The sequence below is a fragment of the Camelus ferus genome, chromosome 6, assembly GCF_009834535.1.
Source record: "Camelus ferus isolate YT-003-E chromosome 6, BCGSAC_Cfer_1.0, whole genome shotgun sequence".
Taxonomy (NCBI): domain Eukaryota; kingdom Metazoa; phylum Chordata; class Mammalia; order Artiodactyla; family Camelidae; genus Camelus; species Camelus ferus.
This window is the reverse complement of record NC_045701.1, coordinates 21,786,467-21,808,612: the sequence shown is the minus strand read 5'-3', so window position 1 is coordinate 21,808,612 and position 22,146 is coordinate 21,786,467. Positions and strand designations below refer to the sequence as shown.

Sequence of the window (22,146 nt, the reverse complement as noted above, 5' to 3'; positions counted from 1 at the left end):
ATTAAGATTTAGAGGCAAGAATATTCATTGTAATATTATGAATAACAGCATAAAACTAAAAACAATGGTCCAAGCCATATGACAGAGTAAGATGCAGCCATTAGTTATTTTTTGAAGATTACTTAATGACACAAGAAAAAGATCATCGTATTAAATGAAAAAGGCTGTTTATTAAACTGCCTTTACTGCATAACCCCCAGGTTTGTAATCATGACTTTTATGTCTTCATCTAGGTCATCTGCTAAAAATGTGTACAGACAGGCTTGGACCACATGCCATGGAAGGTCCACCAGAGTGAGCCTCCCGCTTCAGGCTTGATGGTTCAGTTGTCATGATTCCATCAGCTGAACCTTCATCTAGCAATTGTTCCCAGACGTTTCCTGGAGGAGGCTGCCTAACAATCACCCTGAGAGGTAGTTTATGAAAACAGAAACAGATTGGAATCTCCATAGAGATTCCAATTCACAAGGGCTGGGAGGAGGCCCTGGAATCTGTTTCAGAAGGTCTCCTGATGATTCTGACCCACAGACAGATTCAGGAATCACAGCTTTCTAGATCACAATTTTCCAAGCTTTGAAAAGTATACTGAATGTCTCTAGACGTAAGCTTCCAGATGTAATTTCTCCGAATCCTCAGGCACCACTGCCGTTTGTTGGGTAGATGATGTAATGAGCGGACAAGAGGCCAAGTCTCGCCAAGCTGACTGCTGCCACCGATGTCACACTCAACCTGCCCTGTACCGCCCCCACCTCTCAGAATCCTTGCTGCAAGTCCTGCCTCCTCCCAGGCTTCAGAATGCCAGCTGCTCCCCCTCCACAGGCCCCTTCCAACTTCTGAAGTCATGCTCATCAACCAAACCTCCGGAATGCCTGTGACCAGGGCACAGTTCCTCCCCTTCAGTGCCCAGTTGCTGAGAGTTTTCTATATTTGATGCCTCACCTCCCACTCATTCCTCAACCCACTGCCACCTGGCTTCCATCACCACCACTTACTGACACAGCTCTTGCCAAGGTGACCCAGCTCCTGATGGCTAATCCACTGGTTCCATTTCACTCCTCTTCCCAGAAGCAGCTGACACTGCTGACCACCCCCTCTCTTTCCCTGGCTTTGGTGGGGGCCGCCTGCTGTTTCACCTGTCTAGCATTCACTTCCCCTTTTTTGATAGCTGTACCCTGAGGAGCTACCTTTCCTCCCTCTTAGTGCATGGGGTCTGGGGGCTGACCATTGCACTCCAGGCATGGATACTTCATTCCACTGGCTCGAGAGATTGGTTCGGGGATGGGCATATGGCCAAAGTTAAACCAATGAGACTCAAACCTGAGACTTTCCCTGAAACTATTGGGGGACGAGGGTTCTCTTTTTTTCCCACTGGCAGAATGTGAGTCTGGAATTGGAGACGGCCATCTGCCCAATCCATCAGCAACTGCCTGAGAAGGAAGCCAACATGAGGAAGGCACCAGAGCTGAGAGACAAGAGTCCTGACAGCACCACGTGGGGTCCTAGACCAGGCCTGAAGCCAGCACACCCTGGTCTGAACAGTTTCATGAGAAAATGTGTATCTTTTTACTTAAAAGTTTCTTAGTTGAATTTCCATCATTTGCAACCTAAAGAGACAACCACCATCCTCCCCTGGCATTACTTCACCTCCTGGTGCCATTTTCCCCAGCATCTCTACAAGGTCCTCTTCCTCTGGCTCCAGACCCATATGTCTGATCCCTCATGGACCCTACACTCGGGTGGTGTCCACTTACACATAGGTTTAAATCTAAACTTATAATCATGCCCCCACTCTTCCTCTTCTTGTGTCCCCATCTCAGTGGACGGCTCAACCACCCACCTGGTTATCCAAGAAACCTGGGCCTCATCATCGACACTTTGTCGCTTTCACCTCCATCTCCTCTGGGCAGCTAACTCTGGGTCATTCTGCAGGGCTCAGCTTTTACATCATAGCCTCGGGGAGGCCTTTACCAACCTCCAAACCTGAATGAAAGGTCGCTCCTATGCTGTGATCCCACCCTGTGCTTTAGCATCACAGCTCTTATCCCCCAGGGCCCTAATGTCTTGATTCCTTTCCATATTCTGTGACAGCTGGGCCCACCCCTGAAATCAAGGTTATTTGAGTAAAGGAACGCCAGGGTGTGTAGGTATGATCTTACACTGTATATTGTAAATATAGTGTATTCTTCGGTGAACATTAAATATTTCAGTATTTCAGAGAGATTTGCAAAGGGCATGGTATTTGGCATGGAAGACTATGATTTCAGGGGTCCAGCACCTGAATGAGTGAGAACCACCAAACTGGGCCCACAGCGTTTCCCTAATGGGATTGTTGTTGTTAAATGGGTAAACCAGGCTGCCTCCTAGTGAGTGCCTTCACTTCTCTTTAATAACATGGAGTCTAGAGCTGATCAAAGGGATGGAGTAGAGCTTTGTTCTTAAAATTTATCTTCCCCCCCTTTTAAAAACTAGGACATTTGCCTGCTTCCAATTTTCTGATATTTTTCATTTTCTTTATAATTTCTTACAAACCACCAAATCCAGTCCTATGAGCACAACTGCAAGTTCTTCCTGTACGGACCACCCGCCCCTCCTTCCATCCCTCCCCCAGGTATTTACTCAGTTCCACCTGTGCCAGGCCCTGGGAGTGTGTCACTGTCTGAGTTTAAGTCCCTCTCAAACCTGGCTGGTCTTCCTTCTACCATCTCTGGAGCATTTTCTTTGAGAGAAAAGGAGGAAGCAAAATAATAGTTGGATAGTTCTGCTTTCTGTTAATGTTATAGCAAGAGTCCCATGCAGTGGGCCTTTCACTTCCTGATTCTTTTTTTTTTTTTGTTCTAATCATACCAAAAAAGGCTTTTTTTACTGTCCAAGGCACTGGTACCCTCTCAGCCCACTCACTCCAGTTTCTTAATGTTTCACACTGTCCATAAATCTTGTTTTCACCCTTGTCTGTGTAACCCTTGCCTTCTTTTTCCCCTATTAACACTATATTTAAGTAATAAAGTTTTAAAACATAATTACTTTAATCAAGCATTTTATAGGAAAACAACATACCTCGATTTTACTAACTGGAGTGCTATGAAGAATGAACATGTTTGTACAGTGACTAGAACATACAGGGAGAAACCAATAGAGATTGTGTCAGGGCTGTTTGTACTTCCTTTTGTCTCATGCCTACTCATTAGTTCCTTTTGTCCTTGTGTTCTTTTAGCCTATTTCCACTTTTCTTCATTTGTTTTCTTTCTGGTATCCATTTTTATTTTGAATTATTGCACACAGGTGCAGAAATTACTTGACTGGCACTAACTGCAGAATTATGGAAATTAAATCATAGGATGCTTAATATTGAAAGGCTGAATTGTGTTACATTTTTTATTGAGATACAATTCATATGCCACAAAATTCGCCCTTTTATAAGGGCACAATTCTGTGGTTTTTAATATAGTCACAAAGTTGTGCAACTAACACCACTAATTTCAGAACATTTTCATCACCCAAAAAGAAACCCTGTACCCAAAGTCACTATTTCTTCTGCAATATGGCTATCCAGTTGTCCTTCCATCATTTGTTAAAAAGAATATTTTTCTCCCATTGAATTGTCTTGGAACCCTTGTAAAAACAAATTTATCATAGACGTACAGGCTTATTTCTGGACTCTCAATTCTATTCAATTGATCTACTTGTCTGTCTTTAAGCTGGTATCATGCTATCTTGTTTACTGTAGCTTTGTAATAAGTTTTGAAATCAGACGTATGAGAACTCCAATTTGGGGCTTGTTTTTTCTTTTTCAAGATCGTTTTGGCTATTTTGGATTCCTCACACTTCCATGTGAATTTTAGGATCAGCCTGTCAGTTTCTGTAAAGAAGGCAACCAGGATTTTGCTAGAGATTGCAGTGAATCTGCAGATCATTTTGAGTAGTATTGCCATTCTAAAAATATTAAGTCTTCCAGCCCATGAACACAGAATGTCTTTTTTTTGCTTTTAAGGTTTTCTTTAATTAATTTCTTTCAACAAAGTTTTATAGTTTTCAGTGCATAAGTTTTACATTACTTTTATTGCATTTATTCTCTTAAATGGAATTGTTTTAATTTCATTTTCAGATTGCTCATTGCTGGTGTATAGAAATATTAACAATTCTGCATATTAATCTTATACCCTGACACTTCGCTGAACTTGTTAGTTTTATGAATTTTTTTTCAAGATTTTCCTAAATCCTTAGGATTTTCTATATACAAGATCATGTCTTCTGTGACTAGAGGTGGTTTTACTTCTCCCTTTCAGATCTACATGCCTTCTATTTCTTTTTCTTGCCTAAGTGCCTTTGTCTTTGCTCTTTTAAAGCCTATACAGTTTCTTGAATGAATTCCTTCTTTTTTTCTCATTAGAATAATTTTTTTTTTGAGAGAACAGGCCAGGGTGTAGGAGGAAGAGAGAAAGTGGAGCTCTTAAATATCAGAAGTTGCATTTGTGCGGTTTGAATTGATTTTTGGCGAACCTCACATCCTCTCAGTGGAAATGTCTTCCTTCACTATACCTGGGCCCAGGGGTTTTCTGAGGGAATCTCTGAAATCTGTTTTCCTCCGGTTTTGGATATAAGCCTGGCGGAGTCCAATATCCTGCCTTCCTTGATTGCTGAAGAGTCTACGATGACGTGGCCCCTTTCCCTGGGCCATCCCTTCTCCTTCTCTGGCCAGTTCTTCCTTGCAGGTCAGAGGCAGAGCACCAACAGTTCCTCCCGTTGCACCCTCTGCCTTCTGAGAAACAAAACTGCCAATGAGATAGTAGAAGCTGTTCTGCTTCTAACCCAAAGAGACTTGGACAAGCATCTCCTGAAGTTCTGGGCCAGCTTTGTGAGCCACCTGAGCGGAGTCCACCAAGACTCTCCTATCTGTCCTCCTCCTCACACTTGGGCCCCTTGAGGTGACCTTCCAGGCAGAAGTGAGCAGAGGCTCTTGACACTCAGGCTCTTCATCCACCCCTTTTAGGAGACCTTCTTATTAGAACACTGCACGCACTTCATTTCCTCACTCTTGATGAACGTCCTGGCTCCCCATGTGTTGGTGGGGCTCTTAATTCTTCCCAGTTATGGGACAAAAGGAAGAGTAAGGTTTCATTAAAGGTGTGGAATGTACACCAAAGGCCTTGCTGAATGGCTTTACAATGAGGGAGGTTTCCCTCAATGTCAGTGCTGGTTCTATGTTACCAGTAACCTCTTGGAATGTGCAGGAAGCCAGGTGGGTAAGAATCTGACTACACAGACATGTGCACCCCAGAGCCAAGTATGAACTTCCAGTGCTCATTGGTTAGAAGCAAACCACCCAGGCACTGACCAGCCTCAGAGAAAAGATAACCATGGATGCGGGCAGATTCCAGGATGGTCAGCACCCTGGGCCAGCACTTGTGCTTCCCAGCTCCAGTGCAGTATAGAGGGCAGCTGCCCTTTGGTTTGGGGCTTTCCTCCCAGAAGCTCCATCTCTTCCTCTTAGTGCCACTCTGAAACCAAACTCAGATCTCTGGTGTCTCACCAAGCTTCCTGTCCACCCTGATTTTCACCAAACCTCACAGGTCCACTTTTGTGCCTGCTGCCTAAAGGCAAAGTCATTTAGGTCAGGGAAGGTCTCAAGACAAGCGACTTCCTGATTAGGTGACTCCTTCCTCACCTAGTGTTGCACCAGTGCCTCCTGAGAAGAGGTTCATTTGGATGCAGTCACCAGGAGGCAACTCTCAAAATCCATCTTAAAACTATCCTTAGCTATTCCACAAAGCTCCCCTCAAATGGTGAAACAGAAAGAAGAGTGAGAAGTAATATAATGAAGCAGTAAACTGGAAAAAAAAATTGACTCATGTTCCTGGGGGTCTGTTCTCTTGCCTCAGGCTTGCACATTATCCAGGCTGTGAGAACAGAGAGAGAGGGCCACAGTACATTCAGGTTGGCACAGCATCATCAGGGGCTCCCTCATCACACGTGGCACAATAAAGCTCTCATGGCAAAGACAGACAGAAGGAACTACCCGGGATGCTATGAACATGACACTGCTAATGCCTGAGACTATTACAATTATAACAATGCTACCTTCTTATCCTTTATCTGCAGATTTCAAAAGGTCCACCTCCCTCTCTTGTACCAGGTGGTTGTAATACTTCATTGTCTCATATACTGAACTGGTTAGTATTACTGAGACCTTAAATGTATTGTCTATCATGTTTCAAGGTACCAATTACTGTAATATTTCTATGGTTCATTTTGAGTGTCTGAGGTAACATATTTAGTACTATTTTCAGCTTATTAATAAACACAAAATAAAGCAATTTAAAATTATTTTCCTCAGTCATCCTTCACATTCAATTGACTATCTAGAAATATATTTCAACAGAGAACATTTGCTTTGTTGAATTCATTCATAGTGTATCTGCAGGCCTGGATTGAGCATATTTTCTGTAGCGACAACTACTCTATTTGTGGGAACTATTTAGGTCACTAGAGTGGAGAAAAAGAGGCTGCTACTTAATAGAAGTGGCATGTATCCAGATATAGATGCAGTTTTCTGAACACCTGTTGAACATCAATGATGAAGAGACCGTTACAATTTCCAAAACCCTAGACCGAAACCTTAAATGATCAGTCACTTTGTTTAAACTGACAGAGTTTAACCCAGGAAAACCAGTCTCCTAAGCAAAGAAAGAGTCTTGAAATGCCAGCTGCTTTAGAAGTAAAACAGCCTCTTCAAAAAGCAATCTGTTTCAATGTAAATTATTTCCCATCAAAAATCACTTCAGAGGGAGCAATACGATGTGAACGTCAAGGCATGCTTTTGCTTGCTTTTGGAGACACAGGGAGCATGACAAACATTTTCAGTCGTTAAGGGTGAGCGAGGAGGGAATGAGCCATCTAAGAAATGGAAACTAACGAATAGTAATATGACACTCCCCCTTAGTTCCACTGGGCGCTGGCTAGTGTGGCTGCTACACACAGCTAACTTCCTGCGGCAGGATAAAGGGAGGCTGTGAACCGTTGAATGAAGGCGGCTTCTCTACTCTGCCCCTACCCCACCCCCGCACACTGCGGTGGGGGGCAGCAAGGAAGGACCTCAAGGGAAGGGGGCGTGGGCAATACCCTCTACTGTTAACATTCATTCATTCATTCATTCAATAAATAGTTATACGCTGGACAATGTGCCAGGGCTTAACTTTTCAACTTTGACTCAGCCCATTCCAGTATCTCACACCTCCGTCCCCATTTCCAGCCCTAGGCCTCATTCGCTCATCAAGGAGGTGCTTATTATAGCTTCCCCTCCCCTCCCCGGGTCCCCTGGCTAGGATGACAAAATAAAGCCAGTCAGAGGAGTGCCTTTCCAATAGAAAGGAAGGAGGGCTCGGAATACACGGAGAAGGGGTTCCGAGGACCCGTCTGGCCTCATAGGGACAGCCAGCCCCACTCTGGCGGCCGCGCCCCAGGCGGGGCTTCTGACACCGTGCTCGGACGGGGAACCTGAGGTTACGCCGATGCTGGAGGAGGAAGCAGCGGCGAAAGGGTTTCTCAAAGAGGAGCGGGAGCTGCAGGAAGCCCGAGGGCGGCCGTAGGCTGTGGACAACACGCACACACGGGCAGGACCGCCTCCACCTAGGTGGTGGGGGACAGGGGTCGAGGCAGGGGTGAGGGTTACCTGATGAAGGTGGTCTTGCCCGTGCTGTACTGGCCCACCAGCAGGATCATGGGCTTGTTCTCGAAGTCGGCGTCCTCCAGCGCGGGCGAGTGGAACTCGTGGAAGCGGTACGCCTCCTCCAGTGGCAGCACCTTGCGCAGGTAGAGCGAGCGCAGGCCTCCAGTCACCGTCTGCACGGCGTCCGCGCCGCCCGGGCGCTCGCGCCCGCCCGCCTGCCGCCCCAGCCAGCTGAACATCCTGCTGCCGGTCAGCACGTCCGCGCCCCGAGCTCGCCCTGTTAGTGCGAGTCCTGAGCTCCCACCCTACTCGGCGTTCGACCCTCACCGGCACGCACTGAGCTGCCCGAGACACGCTCGCCGCCGCCCGAGCTGGCCCCGCCTCTCGCCGTCTCAGCCAATCCTCAGTCTACACGTCACGAGAGCTCGTTCACTATTCAGGAGGGCTCTCTCAAGTCCTTCCTCATTGGGCCGCTGCCAGCATGGGTGGAGGCGCCAACCAATGGAGAGGAAGTTCTTAATAAATTATTGATGACGGAATCCTTCTGGAGGACTCGGGCGGGGAACAGGGCGTTCCTCCAACTTGCCCGTGCAATCCCGCCCTCGGAGGGGCCCACCTGGGTTGCCGGGCCCCACCTCTAGCCAGGTGGCGTCGGCTTCCAGGCAAATCTGAGCTGGTAAAAATCGAGCCTCCTGAGGTGCTTAGTCTCCAGGAACGTTTACTCATCGCAGCCCTAAAGACAGCGATACGGGGGGAAAAACTTCATAAAGTTGACAGGCAGGTTCTTTCTACCCACTGGAAGGTTATTATTATTCTAATTTTATTGACGAAGAGATTTTGAATCACGGACATAACTGACAAAATTTGAAGTACGGGAAGTAGACTCTAATTTACTCGGGTAGATGTTTCTCCTACTTCTTGACGCTACCTCCACCAAATTCTGAATCGATTAAAGGCCTTTTGCCCTTAGTTTTCTTTGTTGTTGTTGTTGTTGGGTTTTTTTTGTAAAATTGAAGACTTAGTCATCATCCTTATTACTACAACCTCATTTCCACATATTGGCATTAAAAAGAGTTATTGTTACCGCCTAGCTGTCTTTTTTTCAGGTGAAAAGGATACATCTAAATTGAGATTGGGAGAAATAATCGGCCATCATTTTTTGGTGTCACCAGGTTACAGTTTTAGAATATTTCTCAGTTTTAGAGTATTTCTCAAGTATGGTCCAAGGAGTCAGTTACATAAGAATAACCTGGGATGCTTGTTAAAATGCAGATTTCTGGTCAACAACACAGACCTATTGAGTTAAAATACTGAGGAGGGAATAAGGTCAACAAGAACCTTCAGGTGATTCTAATGCACCCTAAATCTGGGGGAATAGATGCACAACAGTACTTCTCAAACTTGAAAGAAATGCAGATTCTGATTCAGTGGGTATGGGATGGGACTCAAGACTGCATTTCTAACAAGCTCCCAGGTGTTTCAAATGCTGCTTGTCCATGGATCATACTTTGAATACCAAGGCTGTGGTGAAGAGAACAGGACTTGGCACCCAAAGATCTCGGTTTGAATCCTGACTATATAAATTAATGACTATGTGACCTTAAATGCAATGAGTTACCTCTCTGCCTCAGTTTCCTTGTTTGTAAAATGGGAGTTGTGTGTAAATAGGAAAGTGAAAAGAATGCCATGGGAAAATGAAGTTAGATATCTGCCTCATATCAAAATAAAACAAAGATTGAAATATAAAAATAAAATGAAACCACAGACCTATTGAAAGAACTATTTTAGATGCTACTGAAGATTTGTAGAATTTGGATAGGAAAAACCTTTCTAATCAAAATGAAAGATAAAAATTATGAAAGAAAGGTTGATAGATTTGTCAACAAAAAAAGTCAAGGCTTCAATGAGTTTTAAAATTCATAAAAAAAAGAACCCATATAAACATACTTTTACCATATGATCTAGAAATTGCTCTCCTTGGTATTTACCCAAATGAGTTGAAAATTTCTGTTTTCACAAAAACTGCACACAAATGTTTGTAACAGCTTTATGCATAATTGCCAAAAATTGGAAGCAGCTAAGATGTCCTTAGCTAGGTGACTGGATAAATAAACCGTGGTATGTTTAGACAGTGAAATATTATTCAGCTAAAAAGAAATGAGCTATCAAACCAGGAAAAGACATGGAGGAAACTTAAATCTATATTACTAAGTGAAAGAAGCCAATCTAAAAGGGCCAGATTCCATACGATTGCCAACTATACAACCTCCCAGAAAAGGCAAAACTATGGAGACGGTAAAAAGATCAGTGGTTGTCAAGGGTCAAGGAGGAGAGAAGGACAAATAGGAAGAGCACAGATTTGTAGGGCAGTGAAACTGTTCTGTATGATAATGTATTTGTGGATACATGTCATTATACATTAGTCCAAATCCATAGAATGTATAACACCAGGAGTGAACCCTAATGTAAACTATGTATTTGGGGTAATAATAATGTGTCAGTTAAGGCTAGGTTCATTGACTGTAACATATGTACTACTCTGGTGTGGGATGTTGATAGTGTGGGATGTTGATAGTGGGAACCCTGTGTTGGAGGGATAAGGGATACAGGGGAACTCTCTGTACTTTATACTCAATTTTGCTGTGAATCTAAATTTCATTAAAAATAGTGAACATAAAAAACAAATCCATAAACAAAAGTAAAAGGCAAAAGACAAATTGGATAAAATACTACAGACATATACGCTAGATATATTTAAGGACATTCGAAATTTAAAAAGTTACTATGAAATTTCTAAGAAAGAAATGAATAAAATGAACACTCCATTAGACAAAATGAGCAGAGGACAAAGACAACTAATAATATAAATACAATTGGCCAGTAAACATTAAATGATGCTGATCTCCCTTAACAGTCAAAGAAACAAACTTCAAATAGCTAGATAACATTAAGAATGGCAGGCTTTAATTTTTCTAAGATGATGCCTAACATTGACAAGGGTGTAGGAAAAGATACCCTCTCACACGTTGCTGGAGGTTGTGTGAATTGGCACTTTACTGGAGTCTGTACTTATCAAAAATCTCGAAAATGCACATTCAAGACTTCTGCTTCTGCAACAACGTACTTAAGGTGAAATGACTGAATGTTTCCCCTCTAAGATCAGGAAGAAGATAAAGATGTCTTCTCTTACCACTTCTATTTAACATCATACTAGGGGTTCTAGTCAGTACAATAAGGCAAGAAAAAGAAAAGGTATCCAGATTGGATAGGAAGAAGTAAAACTATCTTCACTTGCAGAAAATATGATCATCTATGTAGAAAATAATATGGAATCTAAAAAAAAGCTACTAGGAATAATAGTGAGTTTAGCAAGATTGCTGGGTATAAGACAGAAACCAGCTATATTTTTATATACTAGAAATGAACAATTGGACAATGAAGTAAAAAATCACTATCACTTGCAATAACATCAATAACATCAAAAACATTAACCACACAGGGACAAATCTAACAAAAAATGTACAAGGTCTATATGCTGAGAACTACAAAGCATTTTATTCTGGGAGAAATAAAGAAAGCCTAAATAAATGTAGATACATACCATGCTTGTGGATCAGAAGACAATATTAAGATGACAATTTTCTTTAAACTGATACATAGATTTAGTGCAATCCCAGCAGGCTTTTACTTTTGTAGAAGTTGACAAGCTGATTCTAAAATTCATATGTAAATGCAAAGGACATAAAATAGCTGAAATAACTGAAAAGTAACAAAGTTGGAGAACTTACACTACCTAATTTTAAGAATTATTATAAAGCTATAGAAATCAAGACAGAGTGGTATTGGTATAAAGTTAGACTCATGTATCAGTGGAATACATAGCCTATAATAGAGCCACACATATATGGTCAATTGATATTTGACAAAGTGGAAAGGCAATTCAATGGATAAAGAAAAGTCTTTTCAACCAATAATGCTAGAGCAGTTGGATGTCCATATGTGAAAATATGAACTCTGATCCATACTAAAGTATATGTAAGAATTAATTCAAAATGACTATAAACATAAATGTAAAACTAAAAATTATAAAACATCTAGAAAAAAACATAGCAGTAAATCTGTGTGAACTTGGGTAGGGGAAGGAAGATTTCTTAGATGATACTAAAAGCATGATCCATAAAAAAATTGATAAACTGGACTTTATCAAAATTAAGAACTTCTGACCTTTGAAAGATACTGTAAAGAGAATGAAAAGAGAAATCGCAGACCAGGAGAATATACTTGCAAATTGCATATCTGATAAAGGACTTGTATCTAGAACATATAAAGACCTCTTAAAACTCAATAATAAGAAAACAAACAACTCAATTTTAAAAATGGAAAAAATATTTGAATAGATATTTCACTAAAGAAGAGGTATGAGTCATAAATAAGCACATGAAAAGATGTTCACCAGCACCAGTTGTTAGGAAAATGCAAATTAGAACCGTACCAAGATACTGCTGTATACCTAATTAGAATGTCTAAAATTAAGTCTGATCATACCAATTGTTGGTGACGATGTGGAGCAACTAGAACTCTCAGTCATTGCTAGTGGGATGTAAAATGGTACAGCCACTTTGGAAAACAGTTTGGCAGTTTCTTAAAAAGTGAAGCATATCCCTACCACATAACCCAGCAAGGGAGGAGGAGAGGGAAGGACTACAAACGGCATGAGAAAACTTTTGGGGGTGAAGGATTTGCTCATTACCTTGATTGTGCTGATTGTTGACAGTTACATGCATCTGTCAAAACTCATCAAACTGTGTGCTTTAAATATGTGCAGTTTATTGTATGTCATTATACCTTTATTTGTTAGAAATGCTCACACTTCTTGACTCAGGAATTGTATCTTGAGGGAGTAGTGACTGTAAAGCTTTATCTAAGGAATGGCTTTATCTAAGGAATTTCTATCAGTATATCATTTATAAGAGTGAAAAGCTGTGACTAGTTATTCCCTCATGGAGGATTAGTTAAGCAAACGATGGATTCCTATGCAGTCACTGAAAATTGTATCATATAAGAAGAATATTAATGACCTGGGAAAATTCTCAGACTATATTTTTAAGTGGAAAAAAGGGCAGATTACAAAAGTGAATCCATGCAATTGCTGTGGAAAACAGTATGGCAGTTCCTCAAATAATTAAAGATAGAACTACCATATTATCCAGAAATCCCACTTCTGGATATACATCCAAAAGAATTGAAAGTAGGGTCTCTAAGAGATATTTGCACATCCATGCTCATAGCCACTCTGTTCACAATAGTCAAGAGATGGAAGCAACCCAAGTGTCAACTGGCAGATGAATGGATAAACAAAATGTATGTATATACATGCAATGAAATATTATTCAGCCTTAAAAAGGAAGGCAATTCTTTCACATGCCACAATCTGGATAAGCCTTGCTACATTATGCTACATGAAATATGCTTAGACCACTTTATCCTCCCTGCTGCTTGGAATGTGCACATGATGGGTGGAGCTCCAGCAGCCATAATGGACCAGCAGGAAAATCTGAGGATGACAGAAGCAAGAGCTGAAAGTGGCCTGGGTCTCTGATAAGAAATAGAAAAAATAAGCTTCTTCTAGCTTGTTTAAGCCATTTTAGATCTTTTTGGTTATGTAGCAAAAGCAATGCTAACTGGTATAGAATTTAAATACATGAATCAAGAACTTAGGACGTTAGCTTGGCTGGAGCTAAAGGTTTGAGAGTTTCAAAATAGAAGCAGTAGTTGAAGTCCTGAGTGTAGATGTGATTGCTTAAAGGAGAGTATTGAGTGAGAAGAGAGAAGAGCTAAGGAGATATCAGCAGTTAAAGGAGAGAGGTGTGGTGAGGTCAGGGAAGGGGCTTGAAAGTGGGAAGAAATCCAGGACAGAAGGTATCCAGCATATTTGGCCCCACCCATCTAGGGCTGGGTTGGCAGCCCCTAATATGTGCCCCTTGTGTACGCAGCTGATGAGGCACTTCCTCTTCGTACTGTAAGCCTCTGTTCCCATGTAGGCCTCCTGCGTGGGACCAGAAGGAAGCTCCTTGAAGTGTGGGGTGGCTTGTTAATCCTTTTTATTGTCCCAGTGCCTCCAACAGTGACTGGCACGTAGTGGGAAGGCAATAAATATTTTCAGGTGGAACTAAACTGAACTGCTGTTGGCAAGGAAGTCATGGGAAGGGAGGGTTTCAGGAAGGAGGGAGTGGTCTTCGGTGCCAAATGCGCAGAACAATCAAGTAAGATAAGGCCTGTAAAGGGCCAGTGTCGTTTGGCTCAGTGTATTCTGGCAATTAGGAGGATGCTGGTGACCTTGGGGAGAAGTGTTTTCACGGGGATGTAGGGGCAGAAAACATCTGCTGTGGGGCAGGGTGCCTGGACTGCGTGGCACTGGTGTGCTGGCTGCTCTTGGGAAGGAAGGGGGAGACAGGGAGACAGGGACACTGGGGGAGAGAGGAGTTTAATTTTTCCACTTAATCATGTTGCAGGCAGAGAGCAGGGAACCTGAGGAGGGAGCCCCCTGACCTCTCCAGGACACTGCACCCTTGCTCCTCCTGGAGCTGATGACACTTGGCTCTGATCCTTTGTGTGGCCCTTACTTATCTCCTGCTCTGTGACATCGCCAGCGTCATTTTAGAAGCTGGGTCACCATGTAACTTCTCAAGTCTGTATAAAAATCTCTTCACAGTTTTCCTCCAACCCATATATAAGTTTCCAGAAAGCTGAGGCTGTTCACGGACAGCTGTGCACCAGGTAGGTGTTCGGCCAATGCTGGCGGCCCTTCCTTCCTCTCCATCACTGCTTCCTAAACACCATCTAAGCCTCAAGCAGCATGTGTCAGCAAGGGTCACTGACATGGCTTCGTAAGAACAGAGGAGCACTCCCACCACAAGAAGTGGGGACCCTGCAGAAGGAGAGGAGGGCTGGAGGGACATGGCCTTCTCACATCTCTGGCAATGCTTGTGGGAAGCCCAGGCAGGGAAAAGGTCAGGAGTTAGGCATGTTTTGCAGTATAAGATAATGAAAGCCGATGTGTCCACAGCATTTATCCACATGGCCATTTTATTCCAGGCTCAAGTGACACAATGATTTAATAAACCTCATTTTACATACTTTGATGAATCTGAGGCAGGGCTGCCTTCACCTTACAACACACAGATCTTGCCCATGGTTCACTCTGGTAGTTTAAGGAGAACCTGCTGGTTGCAGATGGAAAGAAAAGATGGCAAAGTGGAGGCAGCTGGCGGCTCTGGTGGGGGGAGGGGTGGCGTCCCAGGTCAGCCTTCTCTGGGAGGGGACCAGCCTTGCAGGTCCAGAGGCCCAGTTTATCAGTGGCTCAGGGGAGTTGATGGATTCATGCCTTCTAGCTTATGGGAGCGCATGACATACATTTGCTCCTCTTGGACTTTGATATGAATAGGCATCACCTGGGGGCAGTGGAGACGAGGTGGGAATCTCCTTAAAAATGCAGATTCTGATTCAGTATGGCTGGGGTGGGGCCTGAGATTCTGCATTTCTAACCAGTTCCCCACCACACTTGGAGTAGCAAAGATGTAAATTGGAGGACAATTTTGGTAAACTTTTGGCACCTGTCAACTAACATCCAAAGGACTGATGGCCCAGAAAGAGAGCTATGCCTTCCAGGTTTGCTGGGCTTCATGTGGACCACATGCCTTTCTGGTCACACCTTCCATCGGCCCAGGCATCTCAACGGCTTGGGTTACATGCTTCCTTAGTTAAGTTGCCAGCCAGATGGGAGACCTGGATACTTTGACTGGGCTGCTCTGTGTCCCAGGGGTTTCCTAGCGATTCATATGGAAACCATCTCCAAGGATGAGCTTCTTCCTCAGGGTTAACCTAGTCCTTCTTGGGTCAGTCCTTTCCGGTTTTGTTTTCTCAGGGTGACTTCAAGAGTTGAGATGTGCTGGCCATGGTGTTTACATAATAAATAAGAGGAATCCCTTTTAGAAATAAATAACCCCATCTGAAAACCAGAGAGGAGGTGGTAAGAGGACTGAGATGTGCTCCTCCTGGAGCAAGCTGGCCAGTGAGCGGGGGCCCCTTGGAGTGGGCAGCACCTGGCAGCATCACCCAGGCATCCCTAAGCCCCATCCCTGATCCTTGTTCGGCGAATCTGAGCTGTAGACTTGGGTTTTGCCTGGTGTTTCACTGCAGCTGGATGCTCAGTCAGGGCTGCCTGATTGGGGTCACGGAGATCGCCATTCCGGGGGCTCCGAATGGCTGGCAAGGGGCCACTGAAATCCCATCCCCTGTCTGTGCTGTTGTTGAGACCAGGTGTCTCTAGCGCTCCATCTGGATCTTCAAGCATCGCGCTTCCTATTAATACGCTGACTCATAAAAATAAAAACCACAAAATACAACTGTCTATAAACATCACAAGAATATAACTGCCTTAAATTTAAAAAAAGGCATTTTTCCAGAGAACCCAGAGTGATTCTCAGGTCCTCTTGTGCATTCACCAGAGAAGATTATTGGCAGTTGGGGAGGGTAGGCTGTGTGGGTGGGTGGAGTTCCAGCTCTGAGTCCAAGGTTTCTGGGGAACCAGCCTCTTCCAGAAATAAAACCTGGCCATGCTTTTATTCTCCACACTTTAGGCATGTGTGGGAGCCTGCGGCTATTGGACCCCTTTCTCTGCAGGGAAGGTTTAAAAAAATTCCAATGAGTATAAAACCCCAGTATGTCCCCTTGTTATTTTCCTTTGTCTCTTTCTCTGTCTTCCTCAACTTTTTTTCATTTTAATTTTTTTGATGGAAAGCCCAGACCAGCCTGCCTGCATCCCTTGCCGGAGAGTAGAACCAGCTGTGCGGGCCAGTCAGCCCTGATGCGTTCTGCGCCTCTGACTGCGACAAGATCAGTGAGGCCCCCTGGGACTTAAGAAGGACCCTGGCCCTTCAGGCGTTTCTTCTTCTCCATCGCCAGTCTCAAGGCCTCAAGGAGCTTGTCCTTGTTATTCAGGATGTTGTACTCGGAGAGCTTCACCAGCTTGTCAAAGGCGGCCTCCGTGTATGTCAGTTCCTTGGTGGCGTAGGGAGTTTTGGGACCATAGATGTCAACCTGGCCCTGCTCCAGCTCCTCGGGGCTTCGCTCCACACCTGGAGGAGCAGAAGGATTCGCTGTAGCCCCTTATTACGTGAGGTTGTAATGGCTTGTTTCTGTGCCTCTCTCCAAAGCCCACCCCTGTACACACACACACGAAAACATGCACGTGTGTGCACACTCACATATGTGTGCGTGCACACACTGCCAAGCCCCTCAGGGCAAAGATGCACCTCACCCATCTCAGGACCACTCTAGCACCAGCACAGTGCCAGGTGTGGAGTTGGATGTCACTAAGTGGTGAATGACTGAAAGAACAGAGTTTGACATCACCAGCACATGGGGCCGTGGGGGGCTGTTCTTTCTCACCAAAGCCAAGGTTGGCTCAGACTGGAGCTAAGTCAGGCTTCCCCGTTAGTGCTCTCAGAAGACTGCACAAATCTAAGAATAGGAGCTCTCCATCCAAGGCCAGCAAGTGGTGGGACCCGAGCTTGGGGCGGCTTACCTGGGGCCTTGTACTTTTGGAAGGTGTCATTGATGAGTGGGAAGAAAACCACAGTGGGGGCATCAGGTTCCTGGGAGTTCTCCATCAGGTAGCACTCCTTCAGCTTATCATCCTCCTCCTGCAGCTCATATTTGGGAAAGGGGATGTTCTGCACAGTGGAGTACTCGCACGTTTGTTTCATGGGCTAGAATACCGCAGGAGGACACATTTGAGTATCAGGATGGGTGGGCGAGGATAAGAAACACAGAGTTCTTAGCTCCAGCTTCTTGATTTCCCCAGCTAACAACCCATCTCTCCAACTGCTTTGCCTATTTGTGCTATTTTTAGGACAAAGCTGGGTCAGGATGAAGAGCCTGAGGCAGTAGGTTGGTATGTGTCCAGCTGCAAGCTCCTTCCCCAAGTAAAGTGGACAGAAGCCCTTTCAATGATGCTTCACCCAAACACAGACCTGGAGATATGGGTGAATCCCTGGGAGGGTGAGAGCCACTACTGGCCGGCTCCTGTGGGACATGCGTGGGCTTTGGAACAGACAAAGTGCCACAGGGCTGAAAGGACCCTAAAAGGGCATCTTTATAAACATGACAACAGAAAGAACAATGGACTTAGAGTATCAGAATCTTCTTAGTAAGTTCTACCCTTGTTCTATGCTTGCTAGCTGTATGCTCTTAAGCAAGCCACCTACACTCACTGTGCCTTACTTTCCTCACCTGTAATGTGAATAATAGCAGTTGTGCCACCCACCTCAAAGAGTCGGCATAAGGATCAAGTGAGATCATGTAGGAAAGTATGTTGTCTCACATTTACAAACTTAGGTCATTATCACTGGTGTCACCCTTGTCATCAGTCTACACGCCCCATTCCCTGGCTTCAGGATGGGGCTGGATTAAAGCAACCCAAAAAACAGTTTCTTTCCCTTGATAATCCAGAACTTTATAAATAATACAGAAGTAAATAAATAAAAGTGGTCCTAATTCTTTAGTGTGATTACATGGAGGTTCTTACTTCCTCAGGGAGGTGAAAATAAGACATTATTATCTCTTGAAGTGGTATAGTACTTTAGAATTGACTGGGCTCTATCAAGGTTATTTTTTAAAACTCCTTTTTTTTTCAGCTTAAGAATTGCCAAATATAGGAAATGATCAAATGTAAGAATAAAACTGGAAGTAGCTCAGTGAGTCTTGTAAACCCTGGGCCCCACTGTGTGAGGGCCGGTGGGCTGCCCTGCTGAGGTTCGGACGTCTAACCTCCATGAAGCAGAGCAGCTGGAAGCTTCTCTGATGCTAAGTCTAGGAGCCTGCGGGAGTGGGGCGGCAGGCCTTTCTTTGCCGCACTTGCCTTTGTCTGGGACCCCGCACAGTAATTGAGGTGGATGATGAGGTCAACTTTTCTCTCAGGCCTGAGGAGGGGTGGGTAGCTGGAGTTGACAAAGAACGCAGTGTCCAGCAGGCACAAATGGTTCACGGACGGTGTCAGCTGGTTTGGGAAGCTGTCCAGCACCGTGTCTGAAAGTCAAGGCTTCTGGTTATCTTCATTCCTCGGAGACCTGAGCTTAGCGGATGCTCAGAGGCACCAGGAAGAAGGGATGGAGTGCCCTGCCCAGAGCTCCTCCACCTCAGCCTGGCCTCCTTCTGGCCTCGCGAGTCCCAGTGCCCCTCTGGGTGGGCTGAGGAAGAAAAGCATTAACTTGGGGGTTTTGCCAGTCTTTTATGGAATATGCATAGAAAACCCACCAAGGCTCAGCCACAGAGCTTGTGGGGTTGGACGAGCTTATGACTGTCTATAAATCAGTGCAAACCCTGGGTCCGAGCCAGCTGCCCTTTCTGCCCTAGACAGTGAGGACAAAGATTATTAGGCCAGGTGCAAGTAGCCGTTTGCAGGTGTGGCCAACTGAAATATCAAAGATGGTGGAGAGTCAGCCTTAGCAGGGAAGGTACGAGGCACTGAGTCGAAGCTAGCTGTAATACCACAGTTTAAGACCCGGCTCTGCCACTTGCCATTTGGAGGCTCGTGCTGGGCCATCCCATATTAAAAGGTGCCCCCAGAGCACAACTGTAGAAAGTCAAGGCCCACATTTCTCCAACAGTAAAACAGGGCCAACTTTTACCTGCTAGGATTGTTGCACAGATGCTGTATAGAGTTATTGTACAGATTCAATTAATTAAATGTGCCACTGCACCATCCACTGTTCGAGGCTTCACCAAATATGGAATAGGCTGCAGGGAGACTCTGCCACTCGACCCAATGAGCGTGGAGAGGAGTTTTCTCACCCTTTCTCCATGGCAGCCTCCACAGCCACTTCTTCCTCTGAACAGAGGCAGGCCCCAAGTGGGCAGCAGATGGGGTTACCTTTCCACTTGGAGAACTCGCTGCTCTGGAGGTAGTCAGTGTGCAGCTGCAGTCCCAGCAGGAAGTTGTGGAACTCAGACACGAAGGATCGATAGGTGAGGATGGTGCGGAAAGTATTGGACAGCCAGGATGCCGGTGTCACCACTGTGGTTTCCAGGACATTGGCATCACATTTAGGGATTTCAGGCAGGAGCGGCTCATCTTCTGCAGGGGAGAGGAGGGGATGAGGGCAGGTCGCAGAGCTGGAATCCCCAGATTGCCCCAGTGAAGCCCCACACCCAAGGGTCAGCCTTTAACGGCCATGCACACATCCTTGCCTAGTTCTCAAGGCGCTGGCCTTGGCGCCAGGAGGACCTGGGTGAGATACAGAGAACAGGAGCAGGGGAGTGGAGAGGAAGTGGGGGTGACAGGCAAGGAAGGGTTCCAAGAGGACAGAGCATCCGGAAGAGTGACCTTTAACTGCACTCATAGGCTCCCCCCTGCCACCCTCCTCAGGTGTCCTGGGCACCGTGCAGCTCTGCCAAGCCTACTGCACAGTACTTCCACTCTCCTGGACCAGGCCAGAGCAGGCACAGGTGTCTCCACCTACTATCACCCTTGCCTCCAGGAGGGAGGTCCCTCTAGCCCTAGCTGCCTTCCTACCTCTATGGGCCACAGGGATGATGCTGAAACACGTGGCAGGTGGACTGGTCCTCAGTTTGTGATCCACACGCCCCACTCCCTTATCTCCCAACCAAGATGGGAAGCCAGTGGGTCACCCACCAATATCGTGCACTCTCTCCCTTGTCCACTTGTAGAAAAACTCCTCCGAGGTATGGGACAGATTCCAGGCATCAAGCAGGTTCAGGGAGAAGATGCTGCTCCACAAACCTAGGGAGCATGACCAGCCATGAGCAGCTCTGCGCAAGAGCCCCCAGGCCCACTCAAATAGTGATTGGCTCCACCTTGGCCTTGAAGCCCCCTCCAAGTCAGGCTGCTCAGGGGGTGGGACAGGCACTGATTTCCCGCCCCTCATGGTGCAGTTCGGCACTGGTGACTCAGCTCTTCTCCACCCTCCTCTTGGAGCTGGGACAGGGTATGGAGGCATATAAGGCACAGTCCCAGCAGGGACTTAATGCTGACCAGTGCAGGTTTCAAGTTCAAGTGCAGACATCACCCCTTGCATCAGTTAATACACTAGTTTAGGACAGTGCCTGGCACATGGTCAGCACTTGAGAAATGTAATGCCATCTCTTATTTTTACAATTAAAAAATGCAACATAGAAATAATGATGCTCATATAGTCTTTCACATACATCGACCCATGTGGATCCTCCATAATGCTGGTTTTACTCTTAAGCCCAGTTCACAGGTGAGAAAACTGAAGGTTAGGAAGGTTAGGTAATTTAGCCAACTATGCACAGCTAATAAATGAGGAACCGGAGTTCAACCTCTAGTGTCTTAACTTCAGATCTCTCAGCCATATGCCCAACAGCACAGTTGTTCAGAGGAAGGAGGGGCTTCTGAGGGCTGTGGGCTTTAGGGCAGGTTTCACAGAAGAAATGAGGCTTAAGTGGGACTTTCTGGGATGGGTGGGATTAGGATAGATGGAAGGGAGGGGGTGCAGACAACTAGCTTAAATAAGGGCATAACTGTTATTGGGGTTGTAAAGGTGGGTCTGCTTTTTTGTGGTCACCCTTTGATGGATGTTGTTCAGGCTCTGAAGGGGAGAACTGAAGGAGTGGGTATCACAGCCAGGCCCCTGCACTCCGTGAACCCAGCTTCTGGAGGACTAGGGAGTGTAGTGTTGGGAGCTGGGCCAGGCTTCCCCAGAGACTGTCTTCACTCTGAGGTCCCCTCTGGCCCTTTGGATCCTAGGGGCTGCATTGGCCCCTGGAAACAGGTGTATTGCTGCCTAGAGCCAGAGGAGGAGGGGGTAGGAGTTCCAGAAGCTTCCCTCTCAGCCTGCCACTCCCAGTTTGGTTCTGAATAGACCCCAGAGAAACCACTGGAGAACAGGACATTGGGAGAGTCCCCTGGGGTCCCCAGGTCCTTTTGGGCCCAAAGGGTCATAGGGAGATCAGAGCAGTCTGGGAGGCTGGTCTTAGGGTAGATCAGGAGCATCTCCCGGGATGACGGGTGCTGACAAATGACAGGAGGGTCACAGCCCAAGGGATAACCCAAACCAGGACCTGGGACAAGATCCTTGGGGAACAGAGCCTGCCTCCTTGTCATTCCTCTAATTCAAAGGCGGAGCCTGTTCAGCATGGGGCGGGGTTCCCGGGGGGCCACCCCCAGCCAGGAGTCACCTAGCATGTAGCACATTCGGGACTCTGGGATCCTCCTCATCAGCCGCCCCATGAAGAACTCGGAGCCAAAGAGCTCGGTGGGGATGAAGGCGCCGTACTTCTGCAGGCCCACCTCGTAGGGAGAGAACTCGCACCACTCTGCACACGAAGCATCAGGGTGGGGTGTCAGTCTCAGGCCTGGACAGCCCCGTCCACCCGCCTCGCCGGCCCTCGCTCTGGCTCGCTGGCCTTGAGGAGCCTGGAACGGGGAGGCCGCACTTCCC

General features: G+C 45.8%; 2 protein-coding genes across 5 annotated transcripts in view; both read right to left on the bottom strand.

Annotated features, from left to right (window-relative positions):
- EHD4 (EH domain containing 4) overlaps positions 1 to 8,047 on the bottom strand; it is a 75,494-nt gene extending 67,447 nt beyond the window's left edge. The window contains exon 1 of the mRNA XM_006178853.3: positions 7,667 to 8,047. Coding sequence (XP_006178915.2) covers positions 7,667 to 7,902 — 236 coding nt within the window. The 5' untranslated portion in view covers positions 7,903 to 8,047. The remainder of the gene's footprint in view (positions 1 to 7,666) is intronic.
- Positions 8,048 to 14,722: 6,675 nt separating this feature from the next.
- PLA2G4E (phospholipase A2 group IVE) overlaps positions 14,723 to 22,146 on the bottom strand; it is a 57,927-nt gene continuing 50,503 nt past the window's right edge. For 3 of the 4 annotated variants that reach the window (XM_032481438.1, XM_006178854.3, XM_032481437.1), the window contains 6 exons: positions 21,884 to 22,021; positions 20,358 to 20,465; positions 19,596 to 19,799; positions 18,585 to 18,751; positions 17,250 to 17,433; positions 14,723 to 16,800 (listed from right to left, as the gene is read on the bottom strand). In XM_032481438.1, coding sequence (XP_032337329.1) covers positions 16,580 to 16,800; positions 17,250 to 17,433; positions 18,585 to 18,751; positions 19,596 to 19,799; positions 20,358 to 20,465; positions 21,884 to 22,021 — 1,022 coding nt within the window. In that variant the 3' untranslated portion in view covers positions 14,723 to 16,579. Of the gene's footprint in view, positions 16,801 to 17,249; positions 17,434 to 18,584; positions 18,913 to 19,516; positions 19,800 to 20,357; positions 20,466 to 21,883; positions 22,022 to 22,146 lie in introns of those variants that run through there. The other variant, XM_032481439.1, reaches the window with a different exon arrangement.